We start from the raw sequence: 24,904 nt of genomic DNA, 5'->3' as shown, positions 1-24,904 counted from the left end.
ATAGTAAAGAATTCTCCAGTCTGAGTTATGGTAGAGACCTATCGTGTCATATTGAAGTTAGCATGCAGTGGACTTTGATTTACAGGTGCAGACATGTAGACAGAATTCCAATACCATTGAGAATATAAAAAGGAAAACAATTGAGATTGATTTATATATTTAATATAGTAATTTGAATATAAAACAGAAGTGCACCAAACTCATGATGGCTATTAAGGCCTCTGCAATAAATGACATAAGAATTCATAGGTCAGATGACATTAGCTGCCATACAACTGTGTGGTCGTCAGATGATAAAACATGGTGACTGGTAAACAGATATCAGCAGGTTAATGATTGATTTAACACTGGTGTAGATAAACAGGCTGAATACAACAACATGATCATTTAAAGCTATACCTACCGATGTGGCATTTCTCACAGCACTTAGTAAAAGTTTGAACATGAACAACCCACCTCCCTCCAAAGCCCCACCCACTTCCCCCTGCCTGAGCTCTGACACTCCCCTCCTCTCACCTGATGCACGCAGTGGAAGCGGAGGTAGAGGCGGAGGTCCGGTCCACTTTGGCGTGTCCACGGACCCCCTCCTCAGTAATCAGACACATCATTCACCTGCTGGGCTCCTGTTTCATCAGTAGACCCAGTATTTAAGGGTCTGGTCTGTGCAGCGCTGGGTCAGTGTCTTCACTGCAACACAGAGATGAGGTGCCCAGGCGATGGGCGCATGCACTGTGAACGCACAGCCTCCGTGAATTTTTCATGGACATTTGAGGTTTCATAGTCCAAACATTTATCATCCTACATAATCCTACATTATGTGACACCATGTACATCAGGGGTGTCAAACTCATTTTGGTTCAGGGGCCATATTTAGCCCAATTTGATCTCCAGTGGGCTGGAACCGGTAAAATAATACCAAAATAGCCTATAAATAACAGCAACTCTAAATTTTTCAGTGCAAAAAAATAACAAATTATGAAAATTTTTACATTTTACAAACTATCCAAAACAAAAAAGATGTGAATAATCTAAAAAAACTGAAATTTCTGAAGAAAAATAAACAAGACTTTATCAATATTATGCCTCAACTTATGATTTCAACATGTGCATTACAGATCAGATCTACAAAGACACGAAACAGGCAGAATATTGTTAAAATTGCACTCATTTTCCTTTAGCTATTCCAGGTTGTTCATATTTGTTCTGTTTATTGACATTTTATTGTTAAAGGATATCAGAATTTAATGTTCTTTGCAATAAATCAAAGACATAAAATTGGTGTTGCCATTATGTATAGGCATAATGTCATATTATTTTTTTTTCACACTAAAACCAAGAAGAAAATTTATGGGTTATTATGCTATTATTTTCGAGTTTGATGCCCTTGACTGTTAATATCTTCAGGGTAATTTTGGCACTTTGCAAATTCATCCCGCGGGCCGAACTGAAACCTTTGGCGGGCCGGTTTTGGCCCCCGGGTTGCATGTTTGACACCTGTGATGTACATGTACGTGTTTGAGTCATAAAAGCTGAGCTTTGTGCAGACCTATCTGTGAGTCCAGTACACCAGACTTCCGGACTTTTATCTCCATCCTTCATTCATCGGACTCCTGTTTGTTCCCCTTAGTTGTTGTTTCTGTTAGTAAATCCGTTTTTTCCGTCCACATATGCATTTGAGTTCTATCCAAACACATCCTAGACAGAAGACTGTGGTCAGTGACAGGAGAAGCAGTGCGAGTGAAGTGTCAGATTCAGAGGGACACATATTGGATGCAGAGACGGCGATAATGGATCGGATGCTGGACGGCTGTAATGGATGATTGACAGGAGGCTCAGCCAGGTTCGGCCAATTATTTCATTCGGACCAAATAAAATGATTGGTCAGAATATCATCAGAAATATGAGCAATATATGAGAATTAAACATTTTTGAGTTTCAATACCTGGTGGATTTCTTCTACATTTTAGTTTGACACACGCTTATTAGGAGCATTTTAAGATGACAAAAGAAAAGTGTAAAAATGCCACATCATAAGGTATAGCTTTAAAAAGCTTTCAGAAATCTGCATAAAAATGTGTGCACTTTGGAAAGCTAGTCAGATACAACCTTAGAAAATGTTATGATCAAAAGCAGGTATTGGTTAAATTACAGTAAATAAATGTGGTAACCATTAAGATGTTCTTATTTGACAGGACTACTTCCCCTGAGCGTACTGGAATGTGTCCTTCATTTGGCCCCAAATTAAGTACTTGATATCAACCAGTTCCCTTCGGTTTTACAATCAGTCATCATCAAACTCTTCGTCGCTCATTAGGAGTGCAAATCTGTTGTTCATCTCCTCAACGCTGCCCCTTCCTCTCCCAGCTCCTCTTCCACCTCTGCCTCTTCCTCGTCCTCCTCTTCCTCTCCTCCCACGACCTCCACCTCTCCTCCCCCTCCTCGATGCAGAGGAAGATGGATGGCCTTTAAAGCTGCACTTCATCACAGCATTTAACAGTGATGAGTAAAGTTGTGTGGACCAGGAACCTCCGGCCAGGAGGGATTCAGCAGATCGGCCTCCTTTTAGATACCGGAGGAGGCCATGCACCAAGGTACCGCTAAAGACCCTGAGAGACACACACAAAGAAACCAGGAGGATAAACAGGTTTCCAAAAGTCCCTATAAACATGGAAAGCATAAATATGCTTTGTAGTTTGGGAATCATCAGTTGTTATATTTACTGAGATTCATGACAGTGGTCTGAATATTTAACAACCACATCTGATTTGACAAACAACACTCTGTTCACTCTGATACAGCTGCAGTATTTACTATAAAAAAGAATAAACAGCACTTTGACAAGGAGCATGTGCTCTCATATTTCAGACAGGACTGGAGACATTTCCTTTACCAGTTGAATCAATGTCTCACATGTAAGCCTGGTTGGTCATAGATCTATACAATAGTGATGTTCGATACCACAGATTTCCTTTCCAATCCAATACCGAGTAAAATTCAGGCTGATATCAGTGATACTGATCTGATTGTGAAATTCTAAAAAAAAAATAGTGTATTTCAAATCATAACTTCACAAAGAATAAAAGACATGAGAATAATTATTGTTTAATTATTAACAACGATAATAAAAATGAAAACTTGCATATTAATTCACGTTACATGAACGTGTTAACATGAAACATGAAAATACTGAACATGTAACTTCAACAAAAGCATCCAACATTAACACTTTCTCTCATTCACAAGTTTTTGTCAAGGAACAATAACATATATACTGTTTTCCCCTTCAGTCTGTTCTGTTTTTTGTTGCCTTTGAAAAGACTCTCTCTGCTGGTCCAGTAGTGGCAGTCATTCCCAGTATTTCACTGCTAGTTTACTTCGGGCTGGGAAGGACTGACTGAGAAACGTGATGCAGTACACACTTACCCAGGTGGAAGAAGAAGTAGTTCCAACCAGCCGCATATCATTTGGACAAGAGTCCAATAGTTTAGCTACGTCCCACTGTGTTCCTGATGTACATGACCTCAAATGACCGAAGTATCAAAAGTATTAATATTTTGATTTGTGAACTGATTCTAGAGTGTAATGATCTGGTATCGGAGATATCAATATTTCAGTATCGATCTGCACATCACTACTATTCAACCGCATCCAGGGTAGCTGTTGATAACCGCACTAATAGCAACGGTGTCACAGACCAACCAAAATCTAAAATTCAGCAAATATACACAGCCCAGCAAAAAATGTCCCAAACTCTAACATTTCATTGAACCACCATAAGCTTTCATAACAACACACAGTTGAAATGGCATTGTTTCAATTAGCTCACACAAAGTGACAACGTATTCCATAATTTCTGTCATTTTATGGACACATAATGTTACTGAACGTAGGCCTGACCAACTGAACCAACACCAGATTATTTGGTGCCCCCACACTGCCCCCACAGGCTTATACTGTAGGCACTAGGCATGATGGGTAATCACTTCATTCATCACTCTGGAACAGGGTCAATCTGGACTCATCAGAGCTCATGATATTTTTCCATTGAAAAACAGTCTGATCTTTATTCTCTCTATCAAACTGAAGGTTGCTTAAGAAATGAGAAGCTACTCACTACATTAGTTGAAGGGTTAAAGAACTTGAAACCTGTTTTTCACTTTTTCAGTCATTGCTGTTATTATCTAATTAAATGATCTGAACTATTTGCAGAGTTAAGTTCAGGTGGGGCCTTTTTTTACAAGCTGAGTACAATATTTTGGTTCATCCAGTACATCTGTGGATCCCTATTATATTTCCTCCCTCAGTGTGACTTACCCGGACAGATGGGGTTCAGGCAGTGGCAGCAGCAACAGCTGATTGAGGCACAGTGCGGTCCAGAGGCAGGCCTGCCACTGACTCAAACTATGAGCGTCTCCCACATCCAAGCCCCTTCTCTCCCCCGGCCTCACATGCTGGCGATCCATCCCTGCCCACACATTGCGCTCTGCCTCCCAGTGTAGCTGCTGGCCTGGACAGATGCAAAACAGTGGCACATTTTAGACCAGAGGGATTATTACCCCACCTCCTAAAGGGGAGGCAAGTGGTATCGTTATTGGTTTGGGTTGTTTGTTCCTTTGTCAATCAATCAATCAACAAAATTTTATTTATGTAGCGCCAAATCAAAACATAAGTTATATCTCATGACACTTTACATATACAGGGTAGGGAAGCAAAATTTACAATATTTTGAGGCAGGGGTTGAAAGACAGTGTATGACCAATTAGTTTATTGAAAGTCATAAGAATTTATTTGCCACAAGAAAATTGACATAATAGAAAATGTTTTTATTCTATGTGTCCTCCTTCTTTCTCAATAACTGCCTTCACACGCTTCCTGAAACTTGCGCAAGTGTTCCTCAAATATTCGGGTGACAACTTCTCCCATTGTTCTTTAATAGTTAATAAAAGTTTAATATTAATTGTTCTTTAATAATTCCAGACTTTCTCGTAATAGTTTTGCTCATAGTCATTCTCTTCTTTCCATTATAAACAGTCTTTATGGACACTCCAACTATTTTTGAAATCTCCTTTGGTGTGACGAGTGCATTCAGCAAATCACACACTCTTTGACGTTTGCTTTCCTGATTACTCATATGGGCAAAAGTTTCTGAAAAGGTATGGATAATAGTGTTAGGTATGATTATGACGTCAATATATGTTTGGTTTCAAAACAATTGACGTAGTGCCTGCTGAGAAAAAACAACTAAATGTTCATTGTAAATTTTGCTTCCCCACCCTGTAGAATTGGTCAAAACCAGACTCTCAAGCCAATTTACACAAACCCAACAGAATCCTCCAGGAGCAAACACTTAATAACAATAATAATAATAACAATAATAATAATAAATTGCATTTATAAAGCACTTTTCTTTCAGCACAATCTCAAAGTGTTACAGACAGAAGACAGTCCAATAAAAAAATATGACTGGTGGCAGTGGCCAGGCAAAACTTCCTTTTAACAGCAGAAACCTGGAGCAGACCCTGACTCCTGGAGGATGGCCGTCTGCCTTGACCAGTTGGGGTTAAAGAAAGAGAGTAAATGAAGAGAAAAAGAGTGAGTGAGAGATTTGGGGAGAGGGGGGAAGTAGGGGGAGACACATGGATGCAATGGAAGCACAGCAAACTGAACTTGAACTGTTAAAAGTAGTACAGCTGGTGTTAGTATAATTACCAATAACCAGAACAAATGTCCAGAACTGTTAATACTACTACTACAAGTACAAGTATTAACAGGAGATATACTACTACTACAACAGTTAGTACAAACAACAGAAACCTCTACCATCTATGGAACTATATAATAAACACTATCACAACTCTATGGATAAGTGTGTGATGTTCGTTTGTTTGTTTGTTTGTTTGTTAACACTTTAGCAGCAAAACTATTGGTTCAATTCATACCAAATTGGGTTTATAGATTGATAGTGACCTAGAACAGATGTCATTACATTTTGGGAAAGCAAGGTCAAAGTTCAAATTTTTTATGATTTTTTTAAAAAAAATCTTCCCATTTACTAATAATGACTGAAAATTGTACAAGGGGCAGGGTTTGTTGTGCCTGGCACCACTTGTTGATCATTGCTTGTTTTTCTACTGAGGATACATTATATTAATAGGAAATGTGCTAGAGAACAAAAACCCAAAGATGTTATAGTTTTGAAAAAAAATTTTTTTTTAATCTTTTTTTTTCCCATTTAGTATTTTTTAAAATTTGATCATAGTTGCAGTTTTTTTTTATTATGATGAATTAACTAATATTTTTGTTTTAGTGTTTCTATAAAGCAGTTTTATTCTACACATTAACCATTAACATTGTTAAACCAACAGCTGCAGAGTTTTATTGTAAATTTTCACTAACTGTAACAATCCTGGATCCCAAATGATATTACTGACCAGAGGGTTGGCGCTGGTGAGTTGGATCTGGCTGGAGATTCTGGGACAGCTCTCCATACACCAAACTCAGCACCAGAGCATGGAGCTGAAGCTGTGAGGGTTTTGGCTGAGCCTCTCGCAGCCAGAAGCCTGTTACTGCCACAGCCAGCCTGAGGTGAAGAGGAACAGGAGCCAGCACAGATTCGGTCACACCTACCACTTCTAACAGAGCAGCAAGACGCACCGCTGGAGGAGCCTGAACAAATGAGATGAGACCACAATAATGGCCTTTTTATAGATAAAAACAGTGAGTACGAATAGTAGCAGTGAATAAAAAATAAATAATTCAGTCAAAAATAATAAACTAAGATAGAAAGGAAATTACCAGGTATCATTGTGTAAACCAGTGCTTGAAAACCATTGTTACTCTTGTTGTATTTACCTGTCCTATTGCATCCAGATGTAGCGGATTTCTGAGCTGAAGTGCTTCCACTTGGTTCTTCTTCAGGTTCAAGTCCAGGCGGTCATACTCCTCCACACACACTGGGGCGCTACATCCCTGAGCCTGGCCTGGCAAAGCTGCTTGTGCACGGTTATATCCTATGTTTTCCCACTGCTGTGGGGGCAGAATCTGACCCTGACTCCAACCCCTCGCATTTACATTTACACCACCTCCCCGTCCTCTGCCTACAGGACCCCTTCCACCTCTCATACCCTGTGGTTGGGCAGGACCTCCTCGTCCCATTGTTAACTGACCGTCTTCACCCCTCCCTTGAATCACATGGTCCTGGCCTGGCTGTAGTAATATCCCATATATAGCCTGGCGTATTGCTCTTGCACAACAATGGCTACTTGCTAGCTTGCTGTTCTCCACCTGTGGGATAAGCAGGACCCTGTGCATCATCAAAGCATCCATGACCAAAGGATTCAACATCCCCTGAGCAGCAGCATGTTGAAGGCACTCTGGTAGTTTAGCCAGCCTCGAGGTTGGCCCTCTTAGGACTACTTCACCTCTAGAGAACCAGTGAGCTAAAGAGCTCTGAGCGGAAATGTTGTACTCCTGCATACCTGCCCACAGCTGTGAACTAAGCCCACTCATCTGTCCTCTTCTGTTTCTCCCTCCCCCCCCTCTACCTTCAGCCTCCCCCATAAACATGCTGACTTCCTCCAGTACCTCAGCTGGACCTGAGAAAACGGACAACCAGAGCAGGATCATCTCGATGCGGGACGGTGCACCGCCTCTGCCTCTGCCACCACCCCCTCCCTTTACACTCACATCTATCTTAGCAAGGAAGGTTTCAACATCTTTTGGAGGGCTATAATCATTACCATTAAGGACAGCAAACAAAGGCAGTAACTCCTGGTTCATGCTCCCAAACCACCTGCAGAGTCCACTGGCGGTGTAGCATCGAGCCGAGATGTAACGTTGAGACGCTTTACCATTAAGGTTGGTCCAGTGGAAAAAATTGAGTGGCAAGTATCCACCTACGGGAATGGGCAGCAAGACATATTCAGTACAATGTGCAATGAAACAGCAGCAAAACTAACATGTTTAAGGGTCAGTGTGTGATATTAAGTGGCATCTAGTGGTAAGTTTGTCATAATTTTATATAATCATCATGTGATTATTATTAATTATCTGAAATAATTAAAATCATTTAACATAATCATAATAACTGTCTCCAGTCACTTGGATAACAACAGCTGGGTCAAACTTCCAAGCATAACATATTTTTATCTTTACTTCCACATCACTCTGTTAAAGTCATCATCTTGTTGCTGCAGTAATGCAGTATCTACAATGTTGAGTTTTTATCAACAGAAGACAAACAAATCTTGTTAATTTGGTATATTTACAAATTCTGTGCCAATAAAGATTTCTTCTTCATAAATGAGATGAGCATGATTAAACTATGATTAGACTTACACCACAACAGTGGCATAAAGTTAACAGAACAGAAATCACTACTGTGAATTACAATTATTTGTAGGACATTTAATCACCAACTCTAATTTCAATATTGTTACTAGGGAGGCACAGATACCGATACGAGTGTCAGGCATCGGCTCCTATACTCAGTGTGTGTACTTGTATTCGTACTCGTAAAAGATATCCGATACAAACGCACCAATACCACTTATGGCCGTGTGACATTCACAGTTCAGTGCAGCAGGTACGAGGAGGAGGAATAATGTGTGGGGAGTGAGAAGAGTGTGGAGATTTAACCAAATAAATGACGGTGATAAAAGTAACGCTGACTGACAGTAACGTTACAGACACAGACAGATACGGATGCAGCGTTCTGTCCGTCCTCTGCGTCCATTCCATCCGTTTTCCAGGTGCTGGGGGATGAGTACCCAGACAGAGAATACCACCGGGAGTACGAAGCGGTGCAGACCGCCACCAGTGGAAGTGAAAATTAAACTTATCACTCATTTCTCTTTTCTCTACCTGCTGAAGCTAAGTTTTTAAACCTTACCAGTGAAAACGCTGCAATATTAGTATCACATTAGTGTTGCCTCTGTCGTCTCCATGTTTGCTATTACTGATTTTCTTCTTCTCAAAAATCTTTACTTTTCTTTGTGGTATTTGTCCAGTATGGTTAATTCAGAGCGGCGCCCCCTGGTTGATTAATTGAGAAACACTCATTCCAACACATTAAATGTCAGTAGCAACATTTTTTTTACAGTCAGACTAATGACAACGACAATAAAGCACATTTACAAAAGGAACTAAGAACTGGAATGGGATTATTAAGTACTCGTATCGGTACTCGGTATTGGCAAGTACTCAAATGTAAGTACTCGTGCTTGTACTCTGTCTGGAAAAAAGTGGTATTGGTGCATCCCTAACTGTTACAGCCCTGTCTGACAGACTGCAACCAACTGAAGACCCTCCACCTCCCCTCCCCTCCCTCTCCTCTGCAGATAGTCAAAGAAGGAAGGTGACTGTAACACACTTAAAGTCTAGATGTTCCCTCTGAGTGATTCTAAGGTCATAAAAACACAACAATTGCTTTTGTGTGATTACACACATAGGAAAATGTAATTATGAATATTATATTCCATTTCTGCAAACAAATCCTAAATCTGGACTTTTGAATGTTATCAGATAATCCTAACCCTGTCATTATCCCCACCTGGCAAGTCAAAGATGTAAAAGTCACTGTCATTGCTCAGAACGGGGCACTTCCACTGATGAGCCAAACATGCAATCTCCCAGTCTGCTTCAGCTGGGCACTGGACCAGAGGGACTCCTAACTGCCGGAGAACCTGAATGAAAACATCCCTTGTGAGGATTGGGAGAACTGAGCCATGACGACCGTGACAGAGACTATCCGCCTCCTTTATCTTGGACTGCAGACGCTGCCGCAGAGTGGCAAACTTCTTGTCACTGGGGTCCATCCCTTAGAATCACATAAAAGAAAAAAAAAAATGTTTACAGTAGAGGTCGACCAGTAGTGAATATTCAAAGGTGGATATAATGATGACAATTAGGAGCAGGAAGAAACACAACACCTGAGTTTACAGCTTTGCACTTCAGAGTCTGGAAGCCTTCTTACCTCCATCCAGAACCACATATGGTTGGATGTTACAGGCTGCCAATGCAGAGAAGAACTGGGTGAGAAGGGAAGTGAAGGCATCATAGTCCCCTCCATGAACTTGGTCCAAACCGCTGTTAAAGTAGAGGCGGAAGTACAAACTGCAGCCATCAATCACAAGACGACTGTCCCTGAACTTCACATTTGGGAGGAGGTTTCTGTTCCCCTCAACAAAGGTGGTCAGACCCTGGACACCCATGGGAACATCAGGGCCTTAAAACAGATGGATTGAGAAGAGGAGTGAGTCAGTTTGACCTCCAGCTGGTACACTGTTAACAACCTGATCACCACGCAGAGTAGTTTAATGCTGCCCTGTTGATCTGACAGTTTAGAACTAGATTTCCTTATTTACGATTTTAAAACATGATGCACTAAACATCCCTATATGACTAAATCGCCGCTCCTTAGTCAGTAGTCAGCTGTCTGGATTCATATATATATATATTAAAAAATATTTCCAACACTGCGGTTTGTTTTTGCGGAACTGTGACACAACCGAGAACACCGCAACAAAACCCTTAGGATTGAAATCACGCCATGAAATCTTCTACCAAGCAAACATGTTCATAAATGTGCATAGAATTAACAGTACTTAAATAACAGTTATGCATACTAGAATTTTAATATATGGATATTTAACTACTGACCAGTTTCACTTTACTTCACCTCTGCATACTTGACATGCGCTGTTCAGCGAGAAACTCTGTTAAACTTCAAAATAAAAGTCCTAGTCTATAACAGTGGTGTTTATCGTTTGTATCAAATAATATTTTTAGTTTTTTTAAATACGCAGAATTCACTAAAATATATATTTATATTAAAAAACCCACTTAAATACATTAGAAACGAAATGTGATGAAAAAACACACTGAAAATAAAAAAATCAAAACTCTTACGTCCGCCTGCGCTAATCGCGTTCGATCTCGCGAGGAAACACGGGAACGTGAAGGCTAGCGGGCGCGCTAGCTAGTTTTGTTCTCCCGTTTGAGATTAATCTCGTTTTTATAATGGCCACAATGTCCGGAGGAACAAACCTCGGAATGCCCGGGGCAGGTCAGGCTAGCTCCACAACGGCCGCACACAGAAAAAAAGATAGCAGTCCATCCGCAAGGTTCTGGGAGAGTCCGGACACTTTAGCCCAGCTGGAGGTGGTGCGACAGTGGATCGGGAAGCACTACAAAAAGGTAGTTGGCTGACTAGGAAGCTAGCCAACAAGCTAGCCGCCCCCTCGTATCTTACTGCATGACACTGTAAACAAAAGTCTCATGCTGAAAACGCTGCCTTTATATTTGGTAACAAGTCATATGCGCTGAAGATAAAGATTGCTTCACTTATCAATGATTAATAAAGTGCAAACTGAAGCGCAAATAAGCTAAATCCTAATAATCAATCGGCTGAAGTACAACAGTTTACTAGAATAATAAAAATCCAGCAGCGCATAGGCTGAAGGCTTATAGGCTTAGCATCTGCATATGATGAAATATTCCTATTATTCACACTCAAAATATGTGTGTTTGTGTTTGTTTTGCCAGTACGTGTTGGTGGATGCTCCATCATGCCAGGCTCTTGCTGCAGTGACCCTCCAGCTCTTACAGTTTCAAGAGGATGCTTTTGGTAGACAGGCTACTAATCCTGCTCTCACCAAACTTCCCGTGAGTCCATCTTTCACTGTTTTGTTGTTTAATTGTCACAGTGAGCGTAGAGGATTCCTAATACGTAATACCTGTTGCTTTTATTGATACCAGTCAACAACTTTGGTTCAGTTTTCAACTTTTTATAGTTGTTGATATCATTAGATGGAAGAATGATAAGAGTATAAACACATACATTGTTTCGAGGATAAGAAAAACCTGGTAATGAAATGAATCCATTCTGTGATGTACAGAGTTTGTAATACAAGCAATTTTATTGCTAATGGCTCTCAGATGATATAGGAAAAAGTAAGGTTAATCTTGCAAGACACATTAGAAGCATGCATAAAGGCTTGTTCACTTACATTTCTCTGCAGGCCCAGTGCTTCCTTGACCTGCGGGGAGGGGGGGGACTCTGTCACATCCTTGGCACTGCCTATAAATTCAAGGCTGAGCAAGGCTGGTGAGCTACAGACCTTTGATACCTTAGTGCTTTAGTACGTTACTCTTGAACAAGTCTATGCATCTCTTTTCGATATGTTCTAATTCTGTTTTTCTTCCCCTTACAGGCGACGTTTTGATCTACAGAATCCATCAAGAACTGAAAGAAATGTGGAAATGTTTAGCACTATAGAAAGAGCACTGATTCAGGTACCCATGACATACATATATCTACACAAATGCATGAAGAAACAAGCCTGTTAAGACCACTCATCTGAGGATCTTCTACCTGTGTTTTCTGTGTCCATAGAACAATTGTATGTCATTGCCTGTTGTATATCTGGACCCTACATTGGATCAGGAACTGGCTAGCAGGCTGAGTGGTATAGTCACAAAACATCAGGTAAAGTGATGAGTGGACAGAAGGATAAACTGGCAAAAAGTTGTAAGTATATGAAACCCAGTGTAGTTTAGTTATTGTCCTGCTAAGTAACATGATTGTGCTTCTACAGGGAACACTTACTGATGACCGAATACTTGCTAGTCATCACATTTACCCCTCACCTGCTTCTACTGAAGAAGGTCAGTCAGAGTTTGAAATTTTGGTTATCTTTTGTAAGTGGATGGTACTTTATTTGTAAATTACATCTATTTGCAGATGAATGGATGCGTCCTGTGATGCGGAAAGACAAGCATGTCTTGGTACACTGGGGCATGCACCCTGACAGGTGAAGTATCAGAACATACACACATGCTGAGGTTCACACATTAACAGAATGTTTTAACAGTAGTTCTCATGTTGTCCACAGTTATGATAGCTGGTTGTCCTCAAGTGACGTTGAAGGAGAAGTTGAAGAACTTCTACATCCAGAGAGACCCTGGAGGGTGAGTACACATGCTGGGGTTTCTCTGGGTCCTTAAAAACTCTACAATCCTTTCATCTAAATTTTAATCCTTAAATGTCTTCAATATATTTTGGAAGGTCATAAAAATTAGAATGGATTTAGAGCTTTGTGTTAGCCTTATGAAGCCCTCTGCACTAGAATCACATAAAACATAAAGCTACCTTAAAAACTCACCAGTAAATGTCTGCAATCGATCACTATCAACTCATAATGATCTTAAAAAGTCTTAAATTTGACCCACTAAACATACTACAGTTCATTTTTAACTCCATCAATTATTGACTATTTTATACAAACTAAAAGGATTTAACTTTCAAAATGAAAATGATTAACATTTGCTATAATTAAAAAAAATGAAAAACAATAAATATAAACTGCATAATGCTGGGGTATAATTTCAGAAACCTAGCAGGACAGGGGAAGCCTTTTTCCATCAAAGTCAGTTGTTAGTCATTTGGTGATATGATGTGGTGTGCATCCACAATGAACCAGTATGTGTACAAACACACGCACACACACACACACACACACACACAGAGCATGATATAATGATATTGTGGATCTCATTTTGGTCCAGGTTCATGCTGGTTGGGTTCTGGACACAGACACTTTCAATGAATGGATGAATGAGGAGGATTATTGTGTGGATGAGAGGAATGTTCCCGTTATCCTCCGCCAGCGTATTCACCTCAGAGATGACCAGGTATGTTGGAAACTGTGCTGCAGGCGGTCCCATTTATTAACACACAGTCATGTATGTTATAATTACTTTAACTGCAGAAAGATATCATTATCAGTGAGGTTTCTTAGGATTTTTACTGGATTTAGTTGGTTATGATTGTATTATTTTGTCCTAAATCTCTTCATACTCATTGATGTTTTCTTAATTCAAAACTGTACATATTATTTGCAAAAATCGAAATGTGTCGTAAAGCTTAAACGGGTCATTTTGCTTTTTTAAATGAAATTATGCATTTTAAAGCATTTCCCTGTGGTCTGTATAAACTGTAAATGCTATATTTGGGTCTGAATTCTTCATAAATTCAACTCCACAGGTCCATCTTCAACCCTATTTCTGAGTAATGACACCAGAAAGGTCGTTTTGAGCGCTGGCCCTTTTTAATGCAAATGAGACACTCCCCCCCCCCCCCCCCCCCCCCCCCCCTCAGGTTGTTGACCATGCTGCTCTGTCCTGTTTCTCTGTTCTTTGAGAAATGTTTGTCTCAAGTCTTGACCTTATATCTGCAAATGTTGTGACGTAACTAGTTATACAGGTAACAAATTAGGCAGGAATTAAAACAGGTTGTAGAAATCCACTCGGTTTTGGCTAAAATGAATATAAAGATAGCTTTGCAGCACCTGGAGGGTTCAAACTTTATCAACTATTAGGGTCCCCAAATACACAAATAAATGTACCAAAGACTAATAAAAGTAGGTTTAGCAAAATATGACCCCTTTAAACATTTTATCTACTCTCTGTTGCAGGACTCAAAATCCACCCCCTCCAAAAAGAGAAGACGTTCCCCCTCTCCTCCCTCATCTGAAGGCAGAAAGAAAGGGAAAAAAGGGTAAAAATCTAACTGTCTCATCATCTGTCCTTTTGGTTTTGCATTCCAATGCATGATTTTCTTTTTCAAATGTGCACAGACGAAGACGTGGACCGCAGGATGAAGAACCAGAGGAGGATTTAACCAAAGACATGGAGGATCCTACTCCTGTCCCTAACATGGAGGAAGTCATACTACCCAAAAATGGTAAAACATACACACAGTAGCCATAAAAATCCTGTCAATACAGGAAACAATAAAGTAAAATGATTTTTGATTTCATTATTTCTCTTTATAGTCAACTTAAAGAAGGATAGTGAAAATACTCCTGTCAAAGGAGGGACCATGGCTGACTTGGGTATGTTTGTAATTCCAAATATTTTCTGGAGAAATTTAATAATATGGAAATATTTATATTTATAACATTAAAATTGTTACCTCTGCCAAGGAGGTTATGTTTTCATCAGGCTTTGTTTGTTTGTTAGCAAGATAACTCCAAAAGTTATGGAAGGATTTTGATGAAATTTCTAGGAAATGTTGATACTGGTACAACAAACAAATGATTAAATTTTGGTGGTGATTGGGGGGGTGGGAACTGATCTGCCTTGGCGTAGCTCTGCACTCGCTGAGTGCTTTTCTAGTTATATTCAGTATTTACCTTGAATTTTAAGTATTGCTTCACTTATTCACTTCCAGATGAACAGGAGGATGATTTCCCTGGAAGGGTAAATATCAGTGTTTATTTTTGTCTCTTTATCAGTTGTTTGTGTTTGCTGTAGTGGTTTGGTAGTCTGGCTCACGTGATACACTCTGTTGGACTAATCCTCTATTGGACGACTATGTCAGTCACTATTCTCTTCCCATCTACTATCTGGGTGGCGTCCTCCAAGCTCCGATTACACACTGAAACATGTTTGTCTTTTGATGTGGTTTTCCTTTTATGTGGATTCTTTTCAATACCATGGCTTGTTTTTCCACAACTGCATGCCCCACAAAAGCAACTTCTTATTAGTGTTTTGCAAAGGCATTGCTGTCACTGCAACATTTGCCTTGTGTCACCTGAGACAAATGTGTTTTTTAATGAGAAGGCAACAACCCAGACAGCATATACCCCTATTCTACAATGATATCGGGTGGTTCCAGGCCTATGTCCAAAGTTGAAGATGCTATGGTGATATGAGGCTGAAGCCTGCGTTGTTATTGGGAGTTGTTGGGTTTCTACAACAGTGTGAAAATGTTGCTTATTCGGGTATAATTTGTGTTTGTGTAGGAGGATGAAGAAGGCAGAGCAGATGTACCTCGCCTGTCAGAAGGAGAGGACAGCATCACAGAGCAAACACACCACATCATTATACCAAGCTACACATCTTGGTTCAATAACAACAGGTAAACATACACACACAGATGCAAACACTTGACAACGGCAGTTACTCAACAGCATATATCTGATGTCCATATCTCGTTTTTTTTCCACAGTATTCACTCAATAGAGAAACGTGCATTGCCAGAATTCTTTAATGGAAAAAACAAGTCCAAGTCTCCAGAAATGTGAGTCCTGTTAACATGTAAACTGAACACATCAGAAGACTGAGATTTCTTCAATGACAAAGTACTTTTCTTGCTCAATCCAGCTACCTGGCATACCGGAACTTTATGATCGACACATACCGGCTCAACCCCCAGGAGTACCTCAGCTCAACCTCCTGCAGACGCAACCTCACTGGAGATGTTTGTGCTGTCATGAGGTAGAACTTGTCGCACAGTCATAAGTTTTTCTGTGCATTTGTACCTGCAACACGGCAGATTGCCTTTATAGAACAACTTTTTCCTTGTACCCAGGGTTCATGCATTTTTGGAGCAGTGGGGTTTGATTAACTACCAGGTGGATGCTGAGAGCAGGCCCCTTCCCATGGGGCCCCCACCTACACCTCATTTTAACGTACTGGCTGACACACCATCTGGGCTGGCCCCACTACAACACAAACCTTTGCAGGTAACACACATTCAAAGCATATAACAGCTGCTGTATACAGACAAACACATGGGATACAAATAAAAGGAAAACACTTATGAATTTGACCTCTTCCAGGATTACAATGCTCTGTTTCCAGTGGACAAGTCTGAGTTTTTGTGTTTCTTAGGAAGGAAGGGAACACACTGAATCTGATGTTGTTTGTGTGCATGCAGGTGCAACAAAGTTGTACATATAGTGTGCACAGGTTTGTTGTGTTTATAGTTACTATAAAGCAAAGCGGTGCTGGTATAACTGAGACACTACATGTTTAAACAGTTATATCACATCTTGTAGCAACAAGTATTTTGTTAATACCATTTTAGTTCAAAATAATAAATAGCATTTTCATTGTAATCAAGTTTAAAAAATGCTCACTAAGCGCTAAACACTTTCAAAAGAAAAAAATGTGAGAATGCAAGGCAATTGGATGAGTCCGCTGCTTGCTTTCAGCTGACCTTACATTATTTTGTGTCAGTTTAGTGGCAACTACAAGGTTATTTTGTGTATTTATCACAACCCATATCCTCATCCCAGTCTTGGACAATTTTTCTTGCATATGAACTATTTCCTCATATTTTCCTCAAACCTAATGTGAATCATATGCTGTGGCCCTCACAGTCACCACACTTGAACTCAAATGAACACTAATTCTAGATTTTGGACCATGGTGTCAGACAGCATCTGCTGTTCATCCTTCAGCAGATTTGTGGAATCACTGCCAAGTTGCTGAAACTGGGCCAGCACCGTACTATGACACCTAATGCCTTTTCCCCTTTAATTTGTCCCCATCGGTATTTAAAACAGTTTATTTTTTCTGAAACACCTCCTGAGGATGCTCACTCTCTTTTGCAGGTGTCAGCCTCGCAACACATGTTATTTTTCCCTGAAAAGAGCAGAGAGAAGCCTTCAGACTGCCAGAATTTTGGTCTGCGCACTGATATCTACGCCAAGAAACACCCAAAGGTCCCACTGAGCAACACACTACTAACATACAGAAAATGTCAACTTTGTTTTGAAATTTAGTGTGTGTTATATTATTAATGTGATGGTGTTTATTTCAGACTAAGGGAGCAAGTGCAGGAAGGGAATGGACAGAGCAAGAGACACTTTTGTTATTAGAGGTAAGACGGTGACTTTGATTCAGTGTTTTCTATCATACATGGGTAATAAAAAGGCTTTGTTTATTAATTTGCCTTATAAAAGGTTTAAAGGTTTATGTTTGTCCCTCTTAGGCATTAGAGGTCTACAGAGATGACTGGAACAAGGTGTCGGAGCATGTCGGCTCCAGGACGCAGGATGACTGCATCCTCCACTTCCTTCGTTTGCCTATTGAAGACCCTTACCTGGAAGACTCCTCTGCCTCTCTTGGCCCGCTGGCGTACCAGCCTGTGCCTTTCAGCCAATCAGAAAATCCCGTCATGAGCACTGTGGCCTTCTTGGCATCTGTGGTGGACCCACGGGTGGCTTCAGCGGCAGCTAAAGCCGCACTTGGTGAGTGGACAAGGCAGAAAGAGGGTGTTTTGAGATACAACCTGCATATACAGGACATGTAACGTAAGAATGTCTGTAATGTTTTTGTTTGTTTGTTATCATTGTCAATTTATTTCTCTTATTGTGTATTATTATTACTATTATTATTATTACTTATACTACTTATTACTTATATCGTTGTTACTACTATCACTGTTATCACTTTATTATAACTTTTATTCTGTGATTATTTTTATATATATATTTTTATATATAATACATATTATAACATTATAACATAATAGTTATTTATTATTATTATTACTACTACTCTTTTATCTGTTGTTTGCTGTTTTTACTAGTGCTTTCCAATGTGCAATTGCCTGTTTTTTTTAGTACTGTTTTTTAAAGTTTGTTTTATAGTTATTGTATTATTATTTTCTTATAATATTTCTTATACTGTACATTTGGTGTTGTGCTGCTACTGGAACCTCAATTTCCCGAGGTCTCTGCCCAAGGGATCAATAAAGTTCTATCGAATCTAATCTAATCTAATCTAAGAAGAGTGTGTAGTGATGGTTTGTCTTTTGTCTTCAGAGGAGTTTTCCAAAGTACAGGAGGAGTCTATGGACAAAATCTCTGAAATATCCAACCAGCCTGAAAAGACCGGTGAGGCCCAAGATCAGTTTGTACATTTTTAATATGCAACAATATCTATTTGTCAATACTATATTGATGCCATTTCTAATGTTGATGTTTTTCTGATGCTCAGAATCAATGGATGCAGACAAAATGGACACAAACTCCACTTCCCATCAGGTGATAAAGCAGTAAAAGTTTGGAGAGTAGTGTAAAATTCCATTTTTTGATGGTGTTTTGCTCATTTTAAGGGTGTGTCTTTATGTTTGGCTCTGTTTAAGGTCCCTGTCAGGACAGAAGGGCAGATGGAAACCAGTGGCGCAAAAGTGGAGGGAGAACGAGCCGAAAGGGAAAATGTAGACAGCATACTTGTCGAAGAGAGAGATGGTATTTCCACATCCACATGAGAATTTATACACAGCATGTGTGTGTATCTGCAAATCTGCTTCCATTCATTTGATTGGTTTTCTCTCTGTTATGAAGGAAGAGGAGATGATGAAGAGAGTTTAGGGCGGCGGGAGGGAGAAGGTGATGAGGGCAAGACAGTGATGGAGCAAGATCTGGTGGAGAGCAGCGTTTCCACGGCGGCAGCAGCAGCTCTGGCCTCAGCTGCCACCAAGGCCAAGGTAAAACCCACCCACCCACTTTAAAATGGACCACAGTGTTCAGAATCTAATAGTTAGATATGGCTGTGATGGAGAGGCTGAATGCATATGTACTCTATGGTGAATTTATTCTGTTAAACGCCATACATGTTGGGAATGCCTATAAGGTTTCAATATCTATAAGCAAATAGGAATCAAACACCAGAACAAGCATAAACATAAATTATTTAAAACTAGAGAAGTTAGACTTGCTGGACAGACTAAAACAGACTTTTATAATGTAATTAATGCCTGATTTACTTCAGCACCAGGAGACAGGTAGAGTGATTTGTGACACACAGGAGTTTAAAGTGAAGGAATAACTGTCATTTTAAAAACAGGCTCTTTTTGTGTGACAGGTGGTCTTGCGACAAAGAAAGACACCATGTGGTTTATGTAACCTAATATGCTGCATTTTAAGCATTTGATTTTTGGCTTTAAAAGCTTCTAACTGAGGGAGCAGAGACAGGTTAAATAATAAAATAAATTTGTGATGGTGTGACTTTTTTTTTTTTTTTACATAGATATAGTACTGGTCAGTATAACCAAATTAAGTATCAGTATTTTTAAGTTTCTAGTTGATTCATGGTATATCCCAGTTTATTTTTACCTGATAGGGCGTTTATATCCAGTTGTTGAGTCGAAATGTCACTTCCTCTTTCTGGGTCCAAACCTGTTGATTTCCCTGTATTCAATCTGCTGCAGTACAGTGTCCATAAAAGGCATCCAGTTGTCATTCTACCACTTTACATGTGATGATAAGGAGTAGGGAAAGTGGATAAAGCTCATATGTAAAGTTATTTGTTTTAATTGAAGGAGCAAATGGTTAGTTGTCACTGTCTCTGTCAAATAGATCTTTATGCAGGGTGCTTGGACAGGTCTTGAAAGTCTTAAAAAGTATGGAATTTTGAGCTGCTGCTTTCCAGACCTTGAAAAGTCTGGAATTTTGTGTGAAAGTCTTAAGTATGGAAAAAAGTTTCACTCATTAGTATGCTCAAAGGCACATAATCTTGTAATATAAGAAATACATGAGGAAAACTTCCAAAAAACTTGATATGATTTCACCAACCAGTCAGTACTGGAATGATTCTAGTGAAAGGTGTTTGTGTGATATTCATGCGCTTTTGTGATTTTCATAGGTTTTGAAAACATTTCTGTCAGTAAAACATAATTTACTGTGAATTATTCATTCATACATTTATTAAAATGAACTTTTCTACTAAACACAACAGGTACAATCTCAACCAAAAAAGAAGGCACGCAAGTATCAAAGTACATAAAGTCAAGATTTGGGGGAAAAAATAGCAATTTGGAAAAAGTCTGGAATTTTCTTTTAGATAAAGACCCAGCACCCTGTTTGTGGATTACCCTGATGTAGAGGTCTTTGGTCATATCACACTATATTCACTTTAATATTTCTAAAACCTGTCTCCCATAATGCTCTACACTTGCAGTAGCACCACTGTCAGCTACCAATGAAGTATAATTTGCTGCCTATTGAAATGTTAGAGTAAGACAGCATGCATAAAGTCAAATGTAACTGTTCTGTGGGTTCATCAGGTATATCACTCAGCTGTGCAAACTTAACAGTTGGTGATGATTGATCTCCTGGTTTCCTTTCATTCATTCACTTAATTTATTTCTCCCTCTATCCCTGCCACGCTCTGTCACACTCAATTTATTCTGCCCATGTCCACCTCCTCTCCTCACCTCTTATCTTCTCCCCTTTAATCTTGTCTTTTTTATCTCTGCCTCCACTCTTTTTCAGGTTTCTCCTTGTCACAATACCACACCAAGCAGCCTCCTACTCATTTGTCTTTTGCTCTTTCTTCATCCTTTTTTTAACTGTATTTCTTTTTTCCCCTTTCTTGTTTTCGCAGCACTTGGCAGCTGTAGAAGAGCGAAAGATCAAATCACTGGTGGCTCTGCTGGTGGAGACCCAGATGAAAAAGCTGGAGATCAAGCTGAGACATTTCGAGGAGCTAGAGACCATCATGGACCGCGAGAAAGAGGCTGTGAGTGCATCAAACAGGCTGCTGTAGCGCAAATCAAGGACAGCCAAGTTTAGTTTCAGTTAGACCTCTTAACTTGTACACTGTCCTCGATATGTTTGGTATTTCTGTTTTGTCAGGTTACATTAAAATGCAATAGTAATTTGACTTGTCAGTAAAAGTATGTGTCCGTGTCGTTCAGCTGGAACAGCAGCGGCAGCAGCTTTTGACCGAGAGACAGACTTTTCACAGCGAGCAGCTGAAGCAGGCAGAGCTAAAAGTCCGCCAGCAGAGGGAGCAGCAGGGGCAGCCTGGTTACACAATGCAGCACTCAGGTCTGGATACACACACACACACACACACACACACAGCAAAAAACTTCACATCCACCCACTACTTAGGTTAACCCTTTAAGGACTTGTATACAGGTTGTTGAGTAGGCGTGGAACCTTTTTTCACACCAGTGTTAATTTTGACTGTGAATTCTGATTTCTTTTTATTTACGGATTACTTTTTTTAATCTCATACAACATTTATGTAACTAAATGTAATATGATTAATAAAAGTAAAGATAGATGTTACATATATACATTTCAGTAATTAGGAACAATTATATTCTTGATTTTGCATAGACATACTAACCTAAAGCCTATCATTTGTGAGTTTCAGTGTGACAATAGACTTTATATCCTCAAGTCTTAGTATGAATCAGATCAATCAGTCAATCAAATTTTATTTATATAGCACCAAATCATAACAAAAGTTGTCTCCTGACATTTTACATATAGAGCTGGTCTAAACCAGGCTCTAAGCCAATTTACAGAAACCCAACAGAATCCTCCAGGAGCAAACACTTGTGACTGGTGACAGTGGAAGGAAAAACTTCCTTTTAACAGCAGAAACCTGGAACAGACCCTGACTCCTGGAGGATGGTTGTGTGCCTTGACCAGCTGGGGTTAGAGAGAGTAAAGAAAGAGAGAAGAGGGGGAGAGGGGGAGAGGGGGAGAGGGGGGAAGTAGGGGGAGACACATGGATGCAATGGAAGCACAGCAAACTGAACTTGAACTGTTAAAAAGTGGAACAGCTGGTGTTAGTATAATTACCAATAGCTAAGACAAATGTCCAGAACTGTTAATACTACTAATACAAGTACAAGCATTAACAGTGGATATACTACTGTAACTGTTAGTACAAATAATAGAAACCTCTAAGTAAGTAAAATTTATTTATATAAAAGTGAGAAACCTCACAAAGTGCTTTACAGATTAGGATACAAGACAGCAACACAAAAATAATACAAAATGCTTTCCAGATTAAAAGACATAAGACAGCAACACACAAAAAGAATACAAAGTGCAAAAATATAAAATATGAAATTCTAAAATACCCGTTAAATCAAGGAATACCCATAAAAGCAATAGAATAAAGGTGCATCTTCAGATACCTCTTAAAAATGTCCACTGAGGCTTCTAACATTTATCTAACTATATGATAAACACAATCACAGCAATATGGGTTAGTGAGTGATGACAATGAAGGCAGGAGAGAAGAAAGACCACAGCAGCAGCTCCAGACATGATCCAGGGAAAACCTGTGAGGACATAAAGCACAGAGACTCCAGGGAAGAAGGAGGGTCAGTAACATGTATTTGCTGGGATGTGAATAGAGAAGACAGAGCATCTACTGTTACCATGGTAACTTAAGGATATCACATATACTTTTTGTTGATGTAAATGTAAAATCTTACCACTTGCAACATTAAAAAAGAGTATTGTAACACAGCACAATATAAAACAACAAATCAAATAACATCAAACACTCCAAACCCTATAACCACATGATCCAACAGCGAACTGCAACTACAGCACAGAAACCCGAAAAAACTTAGAAAAAACTAGATTTATGTGCAAAAGTTATATCTCATACCTCTAATTCACATTTATGTGTACGACTTTGGCAAATACTGTTTAGACTCTATTCTCACAGTGCTGAAATAATCCTTTAACATGCAGTTCTGTTACATTTTAGACTGAATGTGTATGAATGTTCGGTGGGGGTCAGAGGGGCTGTTTGGTTCATATTGTCAGCCACGCTTCTGTCACTCTGCCCCAGGGCAGCAGCAGTGGATACAAATATAGTTTACCACCACCATGAATGTGAGAGCCAATGATAGGATTCATATGGGTGCTTGAAATCCTTGAAAATGCTTGAATTTCAGTGTTGTATTTTCAAGGTCTGAAAAGTGCTTGAATTTTAGTTTAAGTGCTTGAAAGTGTTTGCAATTATGACTCTGATGTGATTTATTTATTTATTTTTTACTGTTACTCTCCCAGGTTAAATGCCAAGCCAAAGCTTCTTACAGAGAGGTGATACGTTCTGACAAATAAAACTTTATATCAAAAATGAAAATTATTTTGACAAAGTGTGTCTGAAGAACACCAAGTGCCTTCCCTTTTTTTAGATAAAACTTTGTGTTCTCCTTTAATTTCTAAACTTTTTGCTATTCTGAAACAATTTTTGATGTTTATAACATAATACAATGTACATCATTAAGAGAAAAAGTGAAAAAAATAATCATGAGTGTATGTATTCCTGTAGATATGTATTTTACCCCAGTGATAAGGTGCTGTGCTGGAAAAATTTGAAACTAACCCTTAAAAATGCTTGAATATGACCTTGAAATATGTGTACGAACCCTGGAATTAATAATGGATCAATAATGTAAAGTGCTTTGGGTGCCTTGAAAAACGCTATACAAATCTAATCTATTATTATTGTTATTATTATTAGACGTGCCTTCTTCTTTAGGCCAGTCCATGGCAAACCGGATGATACCTGGTGGGGGAGGAGCACAGACGATGGCCCCCCGTCACCCTGGAGCTCCTAACGGCATGTGTGAGTATTATTTACCCTTTCTGCCAGTTTCATACAAATGTCTGGTCATTAAAAAAATGTGTTTTAATTCAATTCACACACCAAAAAGTTAAAAGGGCTGTGCAAGACTCCCAACTGAAAAAATAGTCCAAAAATTAAAAATATCCTTCACTTTTTGTTTGTAGTGTATGTTTGGAAATCCCAGTATTGTGTTTGAAAGTCTGGTGTTTTGAACATGATCAGGTATGTGCTACTACTGTGTTGTGTTCACAGACCCGTCGTCACAGCCTGATGGGATCGCAGCAGCACAGTCTGGTCCTTCAGCATCCAGCCACAGCTGAACTGCACTTGAACCACCCCCTCCTATAATCAGGACATTAAATGGAAACCTGACACAGATGGGGAAAAAAAAACCTCTTACTCTTCTTTCAATTTCAGTAACATACATGTACGTTCAGACTGATAAGACAGACTGAAAGATACACAACGCATAAACTCAGTTCATGTGTGTTTGGTCAAAGACTCATCCCATCTGTGAAACACTTGTCCTCAGAAATCACAGTTGAGAAATGTGCAAATTTATGTTGACTCATTAAAGTGTGTGTGTGGGGTTTTTTTATGAAACAGTATCCTGTTTTATTTTCTGTCCCTGTCCAGCTGATTTTACTGTTTAAAAAAATTCACTTTAAAATATAAATAAAAAATATATATATATTATTTTTACAAGAACCTTCAG

General features: G+C 39.4%; 2 protein-coding genes across 7 annotated transcripts; one reads left to right on the top strand and one right to left on the bottom strand.

The window, feature by feature from the left end:
• Nucleotides 1-1,908: 1,908 nt before the first annotated feature.
• Nucleotides 1,909-11,182, bottom strand: aste1b (asteroid structure-specific endonuclease 1b). 3 transcript variants are annotated; one of them, XM_030147557.1, is made up of 7 exons: nt 11,047-11,182; nt 9,974-10,225; nt 9,551-9,817; nt 6,853-7,895; nt 6,432-6,666; nt 4,315-4,507; nt 1,909-2,606 (listed from the first exon to the last, which is right to left on the bottom strand). In XM_030147557.1, exons 2-7 carry the CDS (start codon nt 10,209-10,211, stop codon nt 2,282-2,284), a joined length of 2,301 nt encoding a protein of 766 aa, XP_030003417.1. In that variant the 5' UTR covers nt 10,212-10,225; nt 11,047-11,182; the 3' UTR covers nt 1,909-2,281. The 3 variants fall into 3 exon arrangements, with proteins under 3 accessions (XP_030003417.1, XP_030003415.1, XP_030003416.1); XM_030147555.1 differs by lacking the exon at nt 11,047-11,182 and adding an exon at nt 10,882-10,945; XM_030147556.1 differs by lacking the exon at nt 11,047-11,182 and adding an exon at nt 10,660-10,708.
• Nucleotides 10,988-24,655, top strand: smarcc1b (SWI/SNF related BAF chromatin remodeling complex subunit C1b). 4 transcript variants are annotated; one of them, XM_030147552.1, is made up of 28 exons: nt 10,988-11,196; nt 11,545-11,664; nt 12,021-12,106; nt 12,213-12,294; nt 12,395-12,487; nt 12,597-12,666; nt 12,743-12,812; nt 12,894-12,969; nt 13,567-13,692; nt 14,475-14,557; nt 14,637-14,743; nt 14,835-14,894; nt 15,233-15,261; nt 15,807-15,922; nt 16,013-16,084; nt 16,168-16,281; nt 16,376-16,529; nt 17,403-17,513; nt 17,612-17,671; nt 17,783-18,041; nt 18,618-18,689; nt 18,793-18,839; nt 18,941-19,046; nt 19,143-19,285; nt 21,184-21,318; nt 21,497-21,629; nt 24,103-24,189; nt 24,442-24,655. In XM_030147552.1, the coding sequence occupies exons 1-28, from the start codon at nt 11,020-11,022 to the stop codon at nt 24,507-24,509; spliced, it is 2,856 nt and encodes a 951-aa protein (XP_030003412.1). In that variant the 5' UTR covers nt 10,988-11,019; the 3' UTR covers nt 24,510-24,655. The 4 variants fall into 4 exon arrangements, with proteins under 4 accessions (XP_030003412.1, XP_030003410.1, XP_030003411.1 ...); XM_030147550.1 differs by having other exon boundaries at nt 24,085-24,189; XM_030147551.1 differs by lacking the exon at nt 24,442-24,655 and adding an exon at nt 24,356-24,400 and having other exon boundaries at nt 24,085-24,221.
• Nucleotides 24,656-24,904: the final 249 nt, after the last annotated feature.

This window comes from Sphaeramia orbicularis, chromosome 11 (assembly GCF_902148855.1).
Source record: "Sphaeramia orbicularis chromosome 11, fSphaOr1.1, whole genome shotgun sequence".
Lineage (NCBI taxonomy): Eukaryota > Metazoa > Chordata > Actinopteri > Kurtiformes > Apogonidae > Sphaeramia > Sphaeramia orbicularis.
Note: the sequence above shows the minus strand (reverse complement) of the source record. Positions and strands in the feature narration are given on the sequence as shown.

Bases quoted from the DNA above. Each gene is read 5' to 3' on its own strand.
- smarcc1b (XM_030147550.1), top strand. From the start codon at position 11,020: ATGGCCACAATGTCCGGAGGAACAAACCTCGGAATGCCCGGGGCAGGT. The intron at 11,197-11,544 runs GTAGTTGGCTGA...TTGTTTTGCCAG, and splicing joins TCGGGAAGCACTACAAAAAG to TACGTGTTGGTGGATGCTCC. The intron at 13,693-14,474 runs GTATGTTGGAAA...TCTCTGTTGCAG, and splicing joins TTCACCTCAGAGATGACCAG to GACTCAAAATCCACCCCCTC.
- aste1b (XM_030147557.1), bottom strand. From the start codon at position 10,211: ATGGGTGTCCAGGGTCTGACCACCTTTGTTGAGGGGAACAGAAACCTC. The intron at 7,896-9,550 runs GTGGGGATAATG...CCATTCCCGTAG, and splicing joins TTACATCTTTGACTTGCCAG to GTGGATACTTGCCACTCAAT. The intron at 2,607-4,314 runs GTAAGTCACACT...TGTGTCTCTCAG, and splicing joins CCTGAACCCCATCTGTCCGG to GGTCTTTAGCGGTACCTTGG.